The following is a 21,356-nucleotide window of genomic DNA, read 5'->3' on the forward strand; positions in this document are numbered from 1 at the left end:
ACCCTGTGAGAGGTTGGGTGATAACCCCTTGTGTCCAAACTCTGCAGAGTTTGGAAACCTTCACAGGTGCAAGCCACCAAGAGCTCCAATGTCGCTTACACAATCCGGATATCGAGTCTAGAATTTCATGTATAATTGCGATATATTTGTGATTGATGTGTGAAATATGAATTGTATTGTTTTCCCTCAAATATCAGTTGCTCACCCTTATTGTTCATGTTTGCTTCCTTATGTTTCTCCTTGCTATGATCACCCACTGTTGGTGTGAGCAGGACCGAGTCCAGTTGATGATGTCCTTCCCTCTAGTAGGAGCTGAGGATCGATGAGTAGTTCCGCGGTAGGGCGCATGGAGTAGACGCCATGTGGTTTTGGGGTGTTTTAGTTTGTATTTAAATACTTATGTTCCTCACCACACCTTCACAAGATATGTATTTGGATGACTGTATCAGATGTGTATTCCTTAAATGTCGTTTTTCTTACTATCTGCTGTGATTAATCATAATATAATGTTTTATTTGATAGTGTGAAAAACTATTAAATGGGATGTTACAGTATTTATATTAAAATTTAATGATGAAAGTCATGATTAACCAAACATGGCTTAAAAATTAAGAAGCACGTAATATGTTACAATATTGTTCTTAATAAAGGAAATAGTAATATAACATTTATACAAAATACATATATAAAAACTAAATTGAATCTAAGGAGACATATGCACGAACTAAATTGAAATCAAACAATGATACTTGACAATAAAATTGACACATGACATTGTCTTATCATGTGATACTGACAGTGTCACGTGTTACATCAAAAATTTGACAAATAACAAAGTTTTTATTTACAAAAAGGAGTAAAAAATATATATATATTGACAGGTGACATGCTTTTAACACTTTTAGTAATTTTTTTTAAATGATATTTTTCAAAAATTAGAACCCAATAAAAATATTTTAAAAAGGTAAACCAAATTGGCACACTCAACTAAAGTGATAACTATCAAACTAATTAAGCTTAATATTTATTAATTATAAAATATCATATTACATATAAAAACAAGAAAGTAAGTTGATGGGACAAAATAACAAATACAATTATAAAAAAATCAAACTATTAAAAATCAATTAAAAAATATATAAAAAAATCACTCATCGAATAAATAAAGTTAATAAAGACATATTAAAAATATCTAAATTTATGAGAAACTTGAATTTAATTAAACCTACTTTTTATCAAATTCAAATAAGTATTTTTATCAATACTAATTAGTCTATTCTTTTATTCATGTAAAAATATTGAGAAAAATTATTTTTAGTTAATAATTTTTATTCATAGATTATAGTTATTCTTCGATTATTGTTTATTAACATTTTCAAAATTCAGGTTGACGACACTACTTCTTACTTTAATGGAATAAAATATTTTATTTTAAAAAGAAAGATTTAATTAAATTTTAAATCAGTTATATAATTGAATGAGTTCTTTTTATTATTTTTTGGCTTAAATATAAATTTGGTCCTTATTTTTGTTGTTTTTATTCAATTTGGTCCTTATTTTTGTTTTGTGTTCAATTAGGTCCTTATTTTCGTCAAATTGTGGTCAATTTGGTCATTTTCACTAACAATATTTAAATAGTTAACGTTTATGAACAGTAGATGTCACGGGTCAGTTCCTGATTTTTTTTATTTTTTTAAATTTTTTTAAATTTTTTTTTAATTTCAAAAAAATTGTCCATGAGTCAAGTCACAATTGTGCCACATGTCAATGCTAGTGCCACGTGTCAGTTTATGGTTGTATTATTTCTTTTTGTTAGTCTCAATATTCGTTATTTTTGTTCAATTCAGTCCCTGTATTCGTTATTTTTGTTTAATTTAGTCACAAATTTTGTTAAAATAGAACCATTTAATTTTTAAAATTGACATTATTATTAACTATTTTTTACAATCAATTATAAATTATAATATTTAATTATAAATTGACTATAATTCTTAGACTCAATTGTTAAATAGAATATAATTATTTAAATATTATTAAAATATAATTATTAAAATTTTAAAAATATATATTAACATTTGTAAAATTCACATTTAAATTTAAAATATTTAATATTTTTATTGTATTTTAGATATTAAAATATAAAATATTTTATATTTAAATGTTAATTTTACATATATTAGTTTACTTTTCTAAAATATTTTGAATATTTAAAATATATTTATATATCAATTTTAAAAGTATTTTAGAATATAAATATTAGAAAAAAAAATAATAACTATATTCTTATAATATTTTAAATAATTATATTATATTTAACAATTAAATATAAGAATTTTATTCAATTTATAATTAAATTTAATAATTTATAATTGAATTTAAAAAATAATAAATTCAAATGTCAATTTTAGAAAAAATATTAATATAATTTTTATAAAAGATATTAAATTTAATGTCAATTTGAAAGGGACAAAATTGATTTATTTTAACAAAAATTGGGACTAAATTGAACAAAAATAACGAATATAGGGACTAAATTAAACAAAAAATATATATTATCACAAACTGACACGTGACACTAGCACTAACACGTGGACAATTTTTTTGAAATAAAAAAAAAATTAAACAAATTTTAAATTTTTTTAAAAAAAACTTTAAAAGATTAAAAAAGTTAAAAAAAATCAAAAAAAAAATTAAAAAACCAGGAGCTGACACGTGGCATATGCTGTTCAAAAACGTTAACTATTTAAACACATTAGTGGAAATGGTCAGATTGACCACAATTTGATGAAAATGAAGATCTAATTGAACACAAAACGAAAATAAGAACCAAATTGAATAAAAATAACAAAAATATGGACCAAATATATATTTAAACCATATTTTTTTGAATATCGATAAATTTATGCATTTATGCTAGGCATAAAGCATTTAAATGAAGGATATTATTAAAATAAAAAATAAAATATGGTGAGACCAAATATAGTTCACATACAAAATAATAAAGAGACTTCCGACCAACAAGATAAACAATTATAAATATTGAAAGTTGATATCTATTATAAAATAAATTAAGAGTTATTCTATATGGCATAAAAGAATATTTGGAATCTATTTTACTTTTTAGTCATAGACAACTTATCCATGCAATGATTACCTTCTCTAAAAATTTGAGAACATTTAAATTACATATTTAAGAGACCAAGGAGCAAGTTGTTATCAACATAACAAAGAGAAATCAATTTACATGCAAATCTCCCTTACTTTCTCTAAACAAACCAGCACAAGCAGCATAACCGCCTACATTGATGTGGTGACAATGATGATCACTTAATCGATGTAGGTGGTGGCATGTAAACCGTTGGAGAACATGAAAACTTCGTTACTAAAATATATTTTTAATTAAAGTAAAAAAGTAATTCATAATTTCATATTTACAATGATACTATTTTATATTAACAATAAAACATCATATTTTTTAATATGTGATGACAAATAAACACATAAAATATCAAAACATAATAGCAACCATATTTTCCATTTAATGAAAAAATTAAATAACATATACTCAATTAAGAAAAAAATAAAAATTTTGAATACTCAATAAGACAAAAATTTAATAGACTCAATTTTGAAAATATTCAAATTTGTGAGAGACCTAAAACTTTTAAAAAAAACTAAAATTTAATAAATTTTAAAAAATATATAAGCTAAAATCATTTAAGTTTAGTATATTTAATTTGTTTAAATTATAAAATTATCTATTCAAGCACAAAGTATGTCTCACCTTATCTCTTACACATCTAAGAAAAAGGTTAACGTTGTCATCATAAAAAAAAAAACTAATAAAATTAAATTCAAATAACTAAACTTTTTTAAATATATTTTATCTTTTCCATCCACAATGTTCAAGTTTTTAGTCATCAATCCAACTACCCTCTTGATTATTGGACCACCGTAAACTACATGCATAAATGGTCCACCGTCGTCTGAGTATTTTATTAATCCATTTATATTTTTCATTCAACTTGTAATTTCCAGTTTTTATCACTTTTGCTAATTTTTCAATTTTTAAATCTTTCCTTTAAAAAAAAATATATCCAAAAACTCATGCAATCAAAGGAGCAAAGTATTTGATATGCCATGACTTTGGTGGAAACAATTCTTTTCTATTTATTTCTTCTTCCTTCTGTCTTTGTTTCGTTTCTCATCCAAACAAATATCTCACTTACATATTACAATAACATCAATAATGTAATAATGATAACAATCTAAAGTCATTAGCTAAGGCATTTTATAACTTCTCCATGATAATCATTCATCGTACATGTCATATTCATTTGAATGGTTTATCTCAAAATTAATTTTCTCTTGAAATTGAAGTGTAGAAAAAAGATACTACAGAAAGACACAGCAGACCGAATCTGATAAAAGTTGATTACATAATTATGACTTATATCAAATAATTGTGTGAATTCAACACCTCACTCACGCTGAGTGCATAAGATCGTGTCAAGCATCATAATCTAAGCGCCTTCAATGACTTTAAAATAAATTATCTCGCATGAAACATCTCACTAATCGATGAATATGGTTCGTTTGCATTTATTACTTTCTGAATTGACATATAAAGAAGACATGTGAAAATTATACATGAATACATGAAACATGAATCATTGCAATTGCATCACAAAACTGCTTGGAGAGTTTGTCATCTTTTTTTGTTTAGTTTATTACTATAATTTCTTTTGGACTAGCTCTCCACACCATGATCAATGCATCTCTCTTAGCTGTCCTGAAACAGAAGGGTAATCTGTAATTGGTTCTACCAGAAGATCAACCTGTATAGAATGAGTCATCTGAAAGGTTCAACAGGTTCAGATTCTTCAAGAAAATGTGCAGCTTGAAAACATTCTGCAGCTTCAACTAATGATGATGATGTGCCCTCAGCTTTGTGAAGAAGAGCAAGATTATACCAAGCAGAAGCATTGAATCTGTCGTGTCGTAGTGCTTCCATCAGAAAGCTTTTAACTGTTGGATTTGAGTGACTACTACATCGTTTAAGAACTACAGCACTGGAGACTAAGCTAAGGACATGGCCAGGATCAATGTCCAAAGCATCACCATAAGATTTTAGAGCCTCTTTGTAATGGCCCTTAGCTTCGTACATTACGCCTGTGAAATTTAACAAACAAACAACCCACTTTAGCAATTTCTCTATAATTGTGCAGCGCTGAAAGAATGAAAAACACAAATATTACATATAAGTTTTTGATTTTTGAAGCTGTTTTTAATCATGTAGCTTGTGTTGTCATTACCAATCTGGAGTATGTTAGACCCCTCCTTCCTTTCTATCTCAGGAGAAATTGTTAAATGGAAAGAAAATGAAACTGAGAAATAAAATGAGATATATTATTACCTATTGCATGACATCTAGATGCAGAGAGTGGTTTGATTGCCTTGGATTTTGAAAGGCACACCTCTGCATCATGCCACTGTAAAAGACTGATATATACATAAGTAATATCATGCCATATTTCCACTTCCAAGTTCCTAGCACGATCTCTATTGTCCTGTCGTGTGGAGGACAAAAAAGGGTAAGCAGCATTAAGAAAAATGAAAAGAAAAGGAAGAACTCAATGACAAATACTACAAATAAAATGCATCCAGATCCAATTATGCTTATCTTGGAACAAGATCTATTTTTTGAATTTTCGAAAAACAGGATATGAATAATAGACAAAAAAGCAACCATCAATGGACACATTCTTTCAGCAAATAGTTCGACGATCCGCAGAAGACCATAAAGAGAAAAAAAAAATTAGATGAATTCAGTAATAAACATCGTTCAACAAATCCTCATGCTTGATTTTTTTTTTTAAGGCAATGCTAAGGTATTTATATTTCAGCAATATGCGGCAACTAATAATACCAGCTCTTTAAAAGCTTGAATCAGTAGAGAATGGGGTCTTTCAGTATCTTATTAATCCTGTTACTCGCCAAGTAAGAGTGACTACTTCAGGCACAATGTGGGGACAGTTTGAGTTCCAAAAGATGAGGTAGAGATACACTAGAATGATATACATAATAGATTTGAAAATGACACCTTCAAGAAAGTAAAACCAATATAAACCTAACACCCTCTTGAAAGGGATGCCATTTTAATCAAATAAATTCCATATTCAAGGAGGTAGGTAATATCTGGCTAGCATAATAAAGAAAAAAATCAAGTACGAAAAAACTACTTTAAAAGAAAAAATAAAGCACTGCACAATCAGAATATGTTGTTCCTATTCAAATGCTAAAGTTTTTCGAATCTCAATTGAAGGGAACTCTATACATTCCACCTTCTACTTTGACATGAAATGTTCCGTCTCATCTCAAACCAAATAAAATGATGTTAAAATCCTCATTACTACTGTTCCTATTAATATTCTCACAATCTCAGTTACAGACTAGCAGGACAGTTCCTTTGCTCTAAGCTATACAACCCATGATCACAAGTTTCTTCAAAAATCTTATAAATTCTAAAAGTTCACGGAAACTGCACCCATCCAATTCTAACAGTAAAAATAACAAGAATAGAGGCCAATGATTCAAAAAAAATTATCAGCATAAGTTATTACAATTTACAACAACAAACCTTATATAGCTTCTTTCCAGAACCAAAACCTTTACTCTGAATTTGAAGAACAGCAAGAAGCTGAGTATATGTCTCAATGGCATTCCTTAACTTGCACTGTGCAATTTGAAGTTTAGCTTTTGTTCGCAACAAATCACCCTGATCCCATTTTCCAGTTTGATCCAAAGCAGAATCGATGATAGATTCGGCATCCAGAAACTGTTTTTGAGCAGACAGTATCCGGGCTAACAACAACCATCCTTTAATATTAGAACCACCTTCCAGTTTTATGCAGCATTTTGCATAATGAAGTGCAGCATCCAACTTCCTTTGTTCTGCATATTCTAGACTGAGATGGTATAGTACAAGGGGGTTTCTTGTTCTGGCAGCAGTTTCTAGGGCATGAAGTGCCTCAGATTGTCCCTTAACCCTTTCAGAATCAGAAACTGCCAATTTCGACTGGGCTGAAAGTGAGACACCAAGAAAGAAATTACCATGATCTTCTAGCTGATTACATCTGCCATCCAAGTTCTGAAGCACTCGCTTGGCAAAGCTTACTCCTTCTTCTGCAAGAGAACAGTTCTCAGAACAAATCTTAGAAGCCATTAACAAACCAGGAACATGGTCTTGGTCCTCTCTACTCCTCAACAACTTTCTGAGAAAATCCAGTGCTACCAGATCTCTACCAGCTCCATAATAACAAAGAGCTAGAGTGTAGTACCTTTCACTTCTAGGAATTGTCCGTGGAAACAATTCTTCCAATTGATTGGCTAAAGCTGTCAAATCTCCAGAAACTGACAGAGCAAATGAGAGGTGGTCTAAAATTGAAGGATCCCACTCAATTCTATTTAGAGTGACTTTTCTTAACAAAATCATTAAGATAAGTATAGCCTCTTCTATGTTATTTCTAGGTACAAATGAGCCATCCATTTGGGACCGGAGATTGGGTGGTGTGGCTTCTCCTCCACTGTAAAGAAGGAAAATAACAAATTCTTTCTGAATTTTTGCTATGGTCTCTGCATCAAGATTCCATTGATGAAGTAGTGCTCGTCGGTAAGACAAAATTGCTTCACGTGGACAATCAGCAAGTTTCCATAATTCTGGAAGCAGCTCAACTGCCTTGTTCAGGGTCTCCTGTAATTTACATTCAGCACCGAAATTATCAGGCAAGCCTTCGGGTAATGAAGATTCCACTATATCCAAAATAACTTTGCAAGATTGGGCAGCTTCTGCAGGAATGAATGGGAATACATTAGAATATGCTTTGACCTCTCACAGAGTTTAGCCATTTCACCGTTTTTCAAACTACCCAACATCAGAAAAAATAAGCATCCTTTCATTACACAATTTCTGCCAAAATGTAAATATTGTGGTACTGAATTCTCAAGGTAATGTAGTTCTCAAGTAAAAAAACATTTTGGATAACCCAATTATCAGGTAAAGGAACACAGTATATCAGGGGGAAATCTTATGTTGATTGAAAAGATTTTACTATTGTGTACATTAATATGCAATAAAAGCCCACAAGTTTGAAGTAAGAAAAAAAAAAAAAACTATGAAGGATGAATCATAAAAGCAGTGGGGGTACCTTTAAACCTTTCAAGAATCTGCAAAGATTTTGCTTTGAGGAAGACAGATTCCAATAGTAAGCCAACAGAATGTATAGACATTTGCGGTTCAGCATGATTTTGAGAATGTTTCTTGCGGCGTTCTCTGCTTCTGGAAAGGGCAATTTTGATCTTAGGAGTCACAACACCTATGTCTATTCCCTCAAAGACATGTAAAGCAGCTACTATATTTCCTTTCTGATATTCATATCTTCCTAGCAGAGCTCTAGCTTCCTGCACATCACGGACATGTTTTGCTTTAAATAATAATGGTAACCATAAAATCACTTTTTTTAAATAAGAAGAAACACATATGAACAACACAATTCACACACAATTTCAGAATTTATTAACTCAAATCCTAAAGTCCAAAAAAATTGTATTGATTAAACTCAATAAATTGACCATCAGACAAACTACTGACAATAGTGGTGGTTTCACAGAAGTATAGTAATTAGAAACCAATTCCTCGGTCCTATATTCAATTAGGATAAAGGATTCTGTCAGTATCTGATTATTCAGTATAACAACAAAAGGTAAGGATGATGAAATCAACCTCATAGTTCAAGACACCACTCTCACGTAAGGATGATTCAGCTTCTTCTATGTTCCCAGTGTCCGGCTTCTTATCAATGTGTTCACCTAAGCAAGAGTTTTCACTAGCTGAAAAGTCCTTGGTTGCACTTGCAAGAGATCCAGATGAAGGAAACACTTCATCAGCTCCTCCCAACGACTCTCCTGACCGTAGACACTTCATTATCTTCCTGCAAACTTCTCCTAGTTTCACCTTCCCTCCTCTCTCTAATCCTGCTTCCCATACTGCTCCTCTTCACTCAAAATTCTGCAAACCAGCAACGTCACATATAATTCAAAACTCTGACATCACAAAAACAACCACTTCAGAACTCAATGCTCCCTGTTCATGAATGTAGATTAAGCAAAATATAGAGCACCGCAAATTTGGCATTTCCAACCAAAGTGATCCTAGTTAAAAGGCTCTATATGCAGCGGAATCGAAATCCCATAACGGAGAACAAACCCACCACAAAACCCCTTAGTTACAAACTAATTAGAACTTCAGTATAACCCTTTAAGTAAACAACCACAAACCCCACAAGAAGTAAAATTTGAGTCAAACGCATTCAGATTCCCTAATCTTGGCTCTGTTGTATTGGTGTAAACCCCTTTAAACATTTTAAAAGCACATGCCAATAAAAGTGAAGAAAAAGGATAGCAGAAGCAGCATCCCTTGAAACCGACCCACAGTGAGTAAGCACCAACAAAATTCAGAAGAAAGCGGAAAAAAGGCAAAACATTTCCATAAAACAATGGTAGTGAGGTAAGCTGAAAAAAAGGTTTGAACTTGAACCGTAGAAACCAGCATAGTAGACGAGTAAAAGTCTCACCGTTTGAATTTGAGGCAAGAAAAGCAGAGGGTGCAAACAGCGACACCCATTACTGAATTTGAGCAATCAAATCAAAGGCTCCTTCGAATCAAGCAAAAGCAAAAAAGTAAAGCATCCAAAGAGAAGCTTTGGTTGTTTTGCTTTTCTCCCTTTTGTTGTGTTTGATTATGATATTTACAGGAAGTGAAATTGAAGTCGAAAGAGAAGAGACTTAGAATGGAATTGGAACAGAAAAGGAAGGAAGAAGAAGATCTGACAAGAAGAAGAATAAGAGGAATCAGAAAATGAGGGATTTATCATGTATGTTATGGTATGGCTGAGTGTGATGAATGTTACTGTTCGTGTTGTGGGACCCACTGAATGTTTTATTACCGGTGTAACAGCAGAGAGGACAACTACGTACTATGCACTTGTTTACATTAATTATTTAAAAATAAATAAATAAGACGTGTGCAATTTACCATAAATAAAAATATTGATATAATTTATTTACAAAATAATAATATTACATTAAAAAAATGAAGAATATTACCTAGTAATTTTGTCGTTTAGGATAGAGTTTGTATTTTTCATTAAATATTTTTTACTACTAATATCAGTAAAATATATTGAAAGATACGAATTCGGAATGATCTCAATTTTATTAACAAAGATCCAAAAGATATATTTAAGTTTTAAAAATTAAAATTAATTAAAAAAGTATAGGCTTATTCAATATTTTGGGATATGTATGCAAAACGTATTTTAATATTTTATATATATATATATATATATATATATATATATATAGAAATGGCTTCTATATAAACCAGAGGAAGTATAATAAGCGTTTCTTTTATAAATATCTTGCTTCAATGAGTTAAATTTAATATTTATATTCATTTGTAAATTTATTTAAAAAAAATTGTATGATTATTTTTTATATTTCATATGTAATTTATAATTTGAATGACAAATATATAATTTAGAAATGAATAAAAGAAAAAAATACAATCATATTATAAACAATTAAATAATATATATTTAGGTATTTTTAGATGAAGATTTTATATGTATGATTATTATTATTATTAATTATTATTATTATTATTATATTATATTAATATAAAATAATGTATCATATTAACAACTAATTTGAGTGACTAAAAGTTATTAATCATTACAGATACTAATTTTACTAATTGTTAAAATAATTATTATTATAAATAAAAAATATAATTTGTCATGGTTACTAATTAACTAAATACTATCAATTTCTTTAATAACAAAAATCGAAATAGTTAATATTTAGTGACCAATTTTCTTTTATAGTTAAAATCTTGATAACTAAATTTTAAAAACTAATTATAATATTTTATTTATAATAGTAATTTTTTTAATAATTAATAATTTTTATTTTATAAATTGATAATCATTTATTTTTTATTTTGTATGTTTAAACTAGTCAAACAATTCAAAATATAATAAAAAATAAATAGAAATCTTCTATGTATTATCGCAGGTAATGCTATTTAATTTTTCTTAAGAGATAAGAGTATTTTCTTCAATATATTCTTCTTGAGAGTGGGTGTTTGTGGTGAAGCTTTAGAAGAAATATTTGGTGGAGCTTTCTAGCTTTGGTAGGAAATATAATAAATAGAAAGAAAGAAATATTATTTTAAAAACTAATATTGGAGAAAACTTTAATATAAAATTCTGAAATCTATTACAAGATTTAGAAATTAAAAATGTCATTTTGGTAGTTGCGACGTGCAAAAGATTTGAATGTGTTGCGCTGGTTTTCCATTAAAACGTCATCAACTACTCTTCACACCTTCCATCACACTCATCAATTTATTACAATAAATTATTCAAACCATTTTTTTTTCAACTTTTCTCATTCAACTCACTAAAATTACTTTAAACCATTCTTTTTATTGCTCAAATTTCTATTACCAAATCAATCTATGTAATAACATTGCTATACATGCTATTGATATATATTTGTATGAAACAACAAATAAATTTAAAATCACAAGAATATAAATTACGTGAACCAAGTTGCCATAAATTTATAAACATAAATATATATTAAAAAAGTATACGTGTTTCAATTTTGTTGAACATGCTGGTGCTAAGACTGTGTAAATTCTCAAGATGTAAGAGAATACTATGTGATTGTACGTGAGAGTGGAAAAAATATGAACATTAATCTACATTTTCTATTGAATCCAAATTTTGCCTAATTTAGAATCATAGGCCATAACTTTAATCTTTTTAGGGAACTTTGTTTCGGCAAGTAACATGGGTATACTATACCCTAAAGATGCTACATAGTAAAAATGGAACAAAGTTCAAAATACACTAATGCTCACCACTTATTTTCAATTGATTAGATGTTAGATGCCATGATTAAAATATAATATCAATCTTAAGAAAAACACAAATTAATACAATTATATGTATTATCGAGATGCATTCACATAAGTGAATAATATATATATATATATATATATATATATATATATATATATATATATATATATAGAGAGAGAGAGAGAGTTAGTTGATAAGCATCCATATAAATACAACCATAAATTCCAATAAATGATAATGATAAATTTGTTAATTTCAAATATAACTATATTAAAAGTTATATCAAGGCTATTGTTATATTAAGGGTTAAATATATTTTTTGTCCCTTAAGTTTCAATGAATTTTGAAATTAGTCTCTCTTCGAAATTTTATATCAATTTAGTCCTCTATCTTTAGAAATGCGTTAATTTAGTCCTTCTTACCAAATTTTGTTAAGTTTATTTGACATTTTAAACGTATTTTATGATTATATTTGGTTAACATTAAAACAAAAATGTGTCAAACGGTGTAAACAAGTCAAATATTATCATGAAATGTGCTTGAAACATTAGATAAACTTAACAAAATTTGGTTAAAATGACTAAATTCACGCATTTTTAAAGATAAAGGACTAAATTGATCAATAGTTGTAAAGAGAGACTAATTACAAATTTTATTGAAACTTGGGGGACAAAAATCATATTTAACCCTTATATTAATTCACAATACAATTCCTTTTATCTTGAAAGAGTATACCTAATTAGATGTATAATTTAATCCGTATTCATTCTTGTATATTAAACCTTATTAAATTTAATTTAGATTGATTATGAGTAACAATTTTATAGACTATTAATTTAATTTTATAAATATTACATTTTTTAATTAACCTTATGCACATGTTTAAGCAATATAAGTTCAATATGTAGATTGATTTGTCACGTTGAAAAGATAGTGATGATGACGATGATGGAAAGGCGTGTGTTGGGATTTTAATTAGAAAGTTTAAATCTACCAAAAGCTTAAAAAGAAAATATAAAAAAACTTTAAAAAAACCGTTTAGTATACCAAAAGTTTAAGTCAATTAGATAATTGAGGTTTAAACTATCAAAATTTTAAGAAAATATTGTAAAATTAAGTCGATTAAAATTTAAAATAAATGTCACTTTAACTGGATTAGAAAAGCGTATAGATTGATACATGAATGAAAACTGAAAAACAAAAAGTTTATTATTCCATATAAAAATCAAACTTGCACTGAATGACCAGTAGCTTTGGCGCAATTAATTAGCAGCTATTTTTTTTATAATTCACATTAGATTTATTAATTACCATCCTAGAGAATTTTTAAAATAGAAACGAAAGTCAGAGAATTTCTTATATGAATTTTGAATTTGGTTACGTGAGTGCCGGTCAAAATAAAATATCTAATCTAAGTCCATGACCTCAACCACCGCCTCACTTTACTATAAAAAGAATTTCCAAAATAAATTAGTTAAGTCGCAGTGGTATAAACTAATAGAAAACAAAATTAACATAATACTAGTAGCATTTTAAATATATAAAACTAACTTTTCCTCTTGTGGCTTGGCATGTTCTAACTACCTTTTCAAAATAAATTTTGGAGAAAATATATTTTTCTAACATGGTTTATCTCAAAACAATAGATTTAATCAGAAAAATTATAATTATAATTGTATTTTAACATAATATTGACTGTGATTGTAGAATAATGAAAGTGATTATCCACTTTAACCCATCTCTTTTGGTCACCAATCCAATAGATTAGAGACATGGTGTCAGTTTATCTACTTAAAATATCAATTAATTAATTAAAACATTTGATTTTTTTTATATAATTAAATATGTTTTTGTGTATACCAAAACATGGCCAAGCACAAGGCAGGGTACCCAAAATTATTGGCCTATGTCACACCCTAGACCTAGGTAGGGTACCCATAACTCCCCTCCGAATATGATTAATGCACATTGAAAATAAATAGAAAGAAGATGAAAAACAAACTATAACAAGACCTTATTTATAGTTTATTTAAATATAATTACTTAAATATGGAATAAATTCTTTTTAGTCGAGGATTCGATATATTTTTAAAATTTCTTCATAAATATAAACCTACTTTGTTTTAGTTACAGATAAAAAATTATTTGCTTTTAGTTTTAATCATAGGAAGATCACCTTAAAACATTTTAATTGGATTTTCGGTTTTAAGTCGTTTCAATTAGGTATTATTTTTGAAAATTTATTTTAATTTGATTATTTTCTATTAGGGTATTATTGTGACGTTAATTTTGTGTCACTTGTTAATTCATGATTTTTTTACTTTAAAAAAATAACTTATATGTGTCAAATTAGGATTTTTCTATCTGTCAACTTGTTTTTTTATTTTTTTTTATATTTTTTAATTAACAAAATTAATTAAAACAAAAAATAAAATCTGCCATGTGTTAAATTATGGTTCTGTCACGTGTCAATTGTTTATGTGAAAAATCTCGATTTGGTCCCTGTATTTATTATTTGGTATTTGAAAAAAAATTTCAAAATAAGACCCAATTGGAACGACTTAAAACTAGAGTACCCAATTAAAATTTTTTAACGAAAATGGAACCTTCCATGTGACTAAACCTTACTTTTTATATTCATGAGGGTTTATATATATATATATATATATATATATATATATATATATTACATTCTTACCACCATTAGTATAAATAATTTAGACAAAATATAATAAGCTACTAAAACATATTTTCAACTAAAATAATAATATTTTTGTTTAGACAATCAAATCAGTGAACTCTCTGATTTTAGAGTTGCTCGGTGAGAATATCCTCACCCAACGACTATATCAAATCAGTGACTCTCTAACTCTGACGTTGCCTAGTGATACAATCTCTTGCCCAATAAGTTTGCATAATTTTGTAGAAAACGCAAATATGCATATTTATGCTATACCAACCATACTAGTTCAATCCAATACCTAGGGGTGTCAAAGTGAGTTAACTTGACTCATAGGGATTTACACACGACGGCTTGAGCTAAAAGGGACAATTCAACCCGACTCACTTTTTGGTGAGCTAGAAATTTTGTAATTTGACTCAACTTGTAACATGTTGGTGAGTTAGTGGGTTGGCTCACCATCGAATGTTTCATTTTTACAATTTATTTTAGGGTTAAAATGTTTTTGGTCCTTCAACTTTCAGTGAAAATTTGAATTAGTCTCTCTTTGAAGCTTATTCAGTTTTGTTTTCACTTTGGAACAACACCCAACCTTGGGTTTTCATTTTTCTTGCTTAGTTCACGTTTTCATGTTATGCTTTGTCATTGGTTAACATTTCTACAACATTTCTTCAATTGAATGATACATTTTTGTTTTCCCTTGATTTGTATTTTGGATTCCATGTCTAGCTAATATGCTTGTATTGATTCCTTGAAGAAATTGAAATGAAACCTTGAGGTTGTTGATTCGTATTTCAATTTCAATTTTGTTTACTCTTCATTGTCTTTGGAAGGAATGCAAAATTGGTAGATGCTTAATCACAATTTCACATTTCTGTTGTGCATTTCACATCAACCTTTGTTCATGCTCAATGAGTGTGGGTTGTATCACAATAGCTTAATTTGTGCAATAGAAGTTGAATGATGTATGTTTTGCTTAATTGCATGATGAACTCGTTTTTAAGCTTCGCTTAGTTGCATGATCATGAGTTTTATGAGAGTTAACATAACCAAGTAATTTCGTGACATGTGATTGGTGGAATTTCAATTGGATCAAGGAATCAATATTGTTTTTGTTCACTATTTTATGAATTTGCAATTACGATTTGAATTATGTATTGAATCTGCCACCCCCCTTTGTGTTGCATTGAGAATCTTTGATTGATAATATTGGTCATTGGGAGACGACCTTAGGATCACTTCCTAAGTACTACATTTAAATTGTTCTATTTGGTCGGGGTATGATCTTGATCAAATTTGGCGCCGTTGTCTGGGACCAACGTTTTTGTCCAAAGTTATTTCCAGTGTTGTTCTGTCTTGTGTTATGAAAAATTAGTAAACTAATAGGTTGAGTTTTTGCAAAAGGAGTAAATTGTTAGGGTTAGACTTAACTAAACATCTACTTTGGCTTTCAACATTAACATCAATCATAAATTTACCCAAAACCCTAATTCATTAGGTGAAAAGAACCTATATTCCTTTGATAAACTCCAATTCCTTATGTAACTTGCCAAATTTAAGATAAAAAATGTTTTAAAAACATTGTTTAACTTCGTCAACTTTACTTCATTTGTTCTTCTTTCTTTTGATCGTATATTACCTATATTAATTTGAAAAAAGAATCTAGAGATCAAAATTTATAAGTACTAACACCATTATCTTCATAACAACAAATTATCTTTCATGGTATTTAAAATCTATGTTAATTAATATTTTGAAAAATAAGAAACTAAATACAAATGCAGGTACTTGTATATCCATTATTCAATGGGAATGAAGATAAAACAACAATTTTATACTCGTTGAATATGAAGGTAAATTTTTACTTTAAAGATGGAATGGAAGAATGAAACGGAACCCATCTCATGTGATTGTCATTCCTACATAAAACTCCAAATCCATAAAAACATGTATAAATTTTGAAGGCTTTTAAATATAGAATCTAATGTAATCAGTATCTAAAAAACATTTATAACAAAAAATATAATCAAAACAATTAGCAAATGTTAAATGAGCTGAAAATATAAAATAAAAAAATGTACAATGAACATAATTTATTACTTTTGTAAGAAGAAAATAAGTTAAAAAATAAAAATAAAAATGAAGAATATGAAAACTACATAATATATATATAAAATGTTAGCAAAATAGAGAAATCAAAACAGCAGACTGTTAGCAATACAACAAATTATCAAGACAAAAATCAAGACAGTTGTGTCGTGAAAGAAGCACTGCCTTGAAAGTGAAACCGATTAACGTCGTTCGCTCCCCAAGGTTAACATAACACCTCCTACCCTCGTGCGCGCTCGTGGAAGGAGTTGGAATTGCAGACTCTACATGCCTAGAAAGTGAAAAAGAAGAAGGAAAAGGTTTCTTACTTTTGTCTCATAAAAGGAAAACCCCAATCTTGTTTCTGCTGTTTGGTAAAGTATATTTCCATATATATATATATATATATATATATATATATATATATATATATATATATATATATATATATATATATATATATATATATATATAAACTGCTTTTTTTTATTTCCTATCTTTAAGGAAAAATATAATATATTTATAAAATTGATTTTGAAAGGTAATAGAAAGAGATATTTTTATAATGAAAACTGACAACTAAAAGAGTGCTCCCTTTAGTTTCGGAAAAGTTGGCTTAAGTATAACAAATATAGTCATATTCCCAACAATCCCCCACATATGACTATATGTTTAAAAATACATTCCTGGGCAAGCAGAAGGAACTAAGTTACTTAAACATTAATATCTTTCGATTGAATTAATGTATAGTGAAATGAGGTAAATATATAGCTAATGAAAGTGAAATAATTCTTGAACTTTCAAAGGCTTAGGTTGAGACCCCCATAACACGTATCAATTCATTGATGTCTATTATTCCTCGATACAATACAAGCGCTATTAAAGGCCATGCGCATATTCCTTGGTTCCATGAGTGCTCTAGAAAGTAAATTTTGTATTCTTTCATGGAAGGCGGCCCACCTTCAAACTCATCTAAACAATAACTTTATCAAGTCTATCACAATAGACCACTCAACAAATAGAGCTATAAAGTTATTAAGTCCTTTAGACTCATATCACAATCATTCATCAAGTCCTATTGAGGACCACTCAACACATAGAGTTATGGATTTAAGCACTACCATAGGTACAAGGATGGACTGTAGTGCATCACAATATTTTCAAGCCAAAGGCTTAAGTACCATCCCTTGAGAAGTCTCTTGAATGACTCTCCTACTCAATCCATTTGTTAAAGGATCTGCTAGGTTTCTTTCTGATCTCACAAACTCTAGACAAATTATTCCATTCTTCAAAAGTTGTTTAACTACACCATGCCTTATACGAATATGTCTTCTTTTGTCGTTATATACATAATTTTTGGCAACTCCAATAGTAGCTTGTGAATCACAATGCAATGATATTGGTACAGAAGACCACATAATTGAATATCACCTAACAAGTTTTTCAACCATTCAGCTTCTTGACCTGCTAGCTCAAGAGCGATGAATTCAGATTCCATAGTGGAACGAGCAATACAGGTCTGTTTGGAAGATTTCCATGAAACAGCTCCTCCCCCTAAAGTGAACACATATCCACTAGTAGAACTCACTTCATTATTATCTGTCACCCAGTTTGCATCACAATAACCTTCTAAAACAGTAGGAAAATTGTTAAAATGCAGACATAAATTCATAGTTCCATTAAGGTATTTTAACAATTGATGAAGTGTGTTCCAATGTTCACTATTAGGATTATGAGTGTATCTACTTAGTCTACTTACAACATAAGCAATATCAGGTCTTGTGTAGTTCATGAGATACATAACACTTCCTATAATTTTAGCATATTCAGCTTATGAAACACTATCACCATTGTTTCTTTTAAGACTCATGCTAGGGTCATAAGGAGTTCTTACAGGCATTGTATCAAAACAATCAAATTTCTTAAGTATCTTTTCAATGTAGTATGATTGACATAATGAAAAGCCAAATTCAGTTTTCCTTATTTTGACACCAAGAATAACATTTGCCTCACCTAAATCTTTCATCTCAAAGTGAGCAATTAGAAACGTCTTGGTATCATTTATTACTTCCAAGTTAAAGCCGAAAATGAGCATGTCATCAACATACAAACATATAATCACACAATTAGAACCAAACAATTTAGAGTAAACACATGAATTAGAGGCATTCACAACATACCCATTGTTTACTAAAGTACGATCAAATTTTTCATACCATTGTTTGGGTGCCTGTTTAAGGTCGTAGAGAGATTTTATAAGCTTGCATACATTGGCCTCTTGTCCAGCAACTACAAATCCCTCTGGTTGGTCCATGTAAATTTCTTCCTCCAAGTCTCCATTAAGGAAAGCCATTTTTACATCCATTTGATGAATTATCAAACCTCGAATAGCTGAAAGAGCAATCAAAGATCTAATAGTAGCAATTTTAGGTCATAGGAGAATAAGTGTCAAAATAATAAATACCTTCCTTTTGTGTATATCCCACTACCACTAGTCTAGGCTTGAATTTTTCTATAGACCCATCTAGTCTTTTTTTTTTTTTGAAGATCCATTTACACTTAATAGGTTTACTACCTTTAGGTAAATCAACCAAATCCCAAGTGTGGTTCATCATAATAGAGTCTAATTCACTTTTAATTGCTTCTTTCCAAAAGCTAGAATCTATAGAGCTTAATGCCTCTTTATAGGTTTTAGGATCATCACCAATCAAAAATATAGAAACAAATTGCTCATTGATTTTATGAGGTTTTTCAACAATAAACGCAGTCAAAAAATCAGGCCCAAAGATATTCTTAGTTCTCTTCCTCTTACTCCTTCTAAGTTCATTCACATGATCAGTAGAAGTAGATTCATTTACCATATCAACCCTTGACAAAGCAACATTTTCAGTTATCGTTTTATTAAGAGGAAACACAAGTTCAAAGAATTCAACATCTCTAGATTCATAAATAAAATTATCATTCAAACACGAATCTGTATGCAACACTATTTTGAGCATAGCCAATGAATGCACAATCAAAGGTTTTAGGTCCAATGTTAGGTTTTCTAAATTTTGAATATGCAACTTTAGCGAAGCACCCCCGAACCATTAAATAATTTAAGTTGGGTGAAAAACCTTTCCATAGTTCATAAGGAGTTTTATCTAGTTTCTTATGAGGAACTTTGTTCAGAATATAGCATGCAGACAAAACAGCTTCACCCCACATGTCATCAGGCATCCCAAAACTTAATAACATAGCATTCATCATTTCTTTCAGTGTCCTATTTTTCTGTTCAGCTATGTCATTTTGTTCAAGTGTATAAGGGGCAAAAGATTCATGTATAATACCATTTTCATCACAATACTCCTTAATATAATTTGTATTATATTCACCACCTCTATCAGACCTAAGTCTTTTAATCTTTTTATCCAATTGATTTTCTACTTTAGCTTTATACTTTAAAAAGATTTGAGCAATCTCATCTTTTGACTTTAAAAAAATAAATCTTAGTATATCTGGAAAAGTCGTCAACAAAAGTTATATAATATTTTTTGCCACCTTTACTCATTGTATTTTTAAATTCAGCCAAGTAAGAACGTACCAATTCAAGCAATTCAGTGCTTCTGGAAGTGACTTGTTTAAAAGGTTTCTTTGTAAATTTTGCTTCAACACAAACCGTACATTTAGAATACTCATTTTCATTAGACGTATTTATAAGATGCATATTTTCAATCTTTTGATGGACCCAAAATTTACATGGCCTAACCTACCATGCCATAAGCTAACAGTTCAACAATATAAGCACAACTAAAGGTACTTTCATTAGCAATAATAGGAACATAGTTCAGAATAAACAGCTTATCAGACAAGTATCCCTTACCCACAAAATCCCCATTTTTTGCTAAAATCACTTTATCACCCTCAAACACAAGTTTCAAACCAACCTTATTAAGCAAACTACTAGAAACTAGGTTCCTACGAAGGGAGGGAACATACAACACATCATTCAAAGCTAAAGTTTTTCCAGAGGTAAGTTTTAGGAATATTTTTCCTTTACCAAGCACCATAATTGTGGATGAATTGCCCATAAAGACATGTTCACCATTTACTGCATCATAAAATTCTTGGAAAAGAGCCTTGTTGGAGCAAATATGTCTGGTGGCACCAGTGTCTAGCAACCAATCTACCTTGTTTTCCAACAGGTTTGCTTCTACCACCACAACAACAATTATATCTTCCTTTTCAACAACATTGGCTTGTGGTGCAACGTTATTGGGCTTACTAATAGGTTTCTTATCCTTCATGTTCCAACACTGGTATGACTTGTGGCCTGGTTTTCCACATTCAAAACAGAGTATCACTTTGCCATTGTGATTCTTCCCTTTATCACCTTTGGGGTGTTTGTGATATCTGTTGTTTTTGAATTTCTTTCCTTTGGCTTTGTACCTGTCTTTATAGGCAAAAGAAGGTTCAACCAAGTTAACTTTAACAAAAATAGAAGAAACAAAATTTTTCTTATCTTTCAAACGATTAGCCTCCTCAGTTTTCATGTGACTTATCAACTCCTGTAAAGACAAGTCCTTCTTTTTGTGTTTCAGATGGTTCTTGTAATCATCCAT

The 21,356-nt window shown here is 29.4% G+C and overlaps 2 protein-coding genes across 3 annotated transcripts; both read right to left on the reverse strand.

The window, feature by feature from the left end:
* Positions 1–4,575: 4,575 nt before the first annotated feature.
* LOC114191574 (protein NPGR2) lies at positions 4,576–9,941 on the reverse strand. Of its 2 annotated transcripts, none has more exons than XM_028080823.1 (6): positions 9,633–9,941; positions 8,783–9,102; positions 8,208–8,460; positions 6,641–7,848; positions 5,417–5,570; positions 4,576–5,172 (listed from the first exon to the last, which is right to left on the reverse strand). In XM_028080823.1, the coding sequence occupies exons 2-6, from the start codon at positions 8,981–8,983 to the stop codon at positions 4,853–4,855; spliced, it is 2,136 nt and encodes a 711-aa protein (XP_027936624.1). In that variant the 5' UTR covers positions 8,984–9,102; positions 9,633–9,941; the 3' UTR covers positions 4,576–4,852. The 2 variants fall into 2 exon arrangements, with proteins under 2 accessions (XP_027936624.1, XP_027936622.1); XM_028080821.1 differs by having other exon boundaries at positions 8,783–9,067; positions 9,633–9,940.
* An 8,129-nt stretch (positions 9,942–18,070) lies between these two features.
* LOC114191208 lies at positions 18,071–21,356 on the reverse strand. Its single transcript, XM_028080387.1, has 5 exons — positions 20,508–21,356; positions 19,872–20,103; positions 19,331–19,729; positions 18,604–19,146; positions 18,071–18,384 (listed from the first exon to the last, which is right to left on the reverse strand). The coding sequence occupies exons 1-5, from the start codon at positions 21,354–21,356 to the stop codon at positions 18,071–18,073; spliced, it is 2,337 nt and encodes a 778-aa protein (XP_027936188.1).

This window comes from Vigna unguiculata, chromosome 7, assembly GCF_004118075.2.
Source record: "Vigna unguiculata cultivar IT97K-499-35 chromosome 7, ASM411807v1, whole genome shotgun sequence".
Taxonomy (NCBI): domain Eukaryota; kingdom Viridiplantae; phylum Streptophyta; class Magnoliopsida; order Fabales; family Fabaceae; genus Vigna; species Vigna unguiculata.

What these genes read in the sequence shown, in the direction of transcription:
- LOC114191574 (XM_028080823.1), bottom strand. Translation starts at nt 8,983, where the DNA reads ATGAAGTGTCTACGGTCAGGAGAGTCGTTGGGAGGAGCTGATGAAGTG. An exon ending in GTGGTGTCTTGAACTATGAG is followed by an intron (nt 8,461 to 8,782) that starts GTTGATTTCATC and finishes CGTGATGTGCAG; the next exon opens with GAAGCTAGAGCTCTGCTAGG. An exon ending in CTGGAAAGAAGCTATATAAG is followed by an intron (nt 5,571 to 6,640) that starts GTTTGTTGTTGT and finishes TCCACACGACAG; the next exon opens with GACAATAGAGATCGTGCTAG.
- LOC114191208 (XM_028080387.1), bottom strand. Translation starts at nt 21,356, where the DNA reads ATGGATGATTACAAGAACCATCTGAAACACAAAAAGAAGGACTTGTCT. An exon ending in TCCTTATGAACTATGGAAAG is followed by an intron (nt 19,730 to 19,871) that starts GTTTTTCACCCA and finishes TGTTGCATACAG; the next exon opens with ATTCGTGTTTGAATGATAAT. An exon ending in TTTGGTTGATTTACCTAAAG is followed by an intron (nt 19,147 to 19,330) that starts GTAGTAAACCTA and finishes TTGCTCTTTCAG; the next exon opens with CTATTCGAGGTTTGATAATT.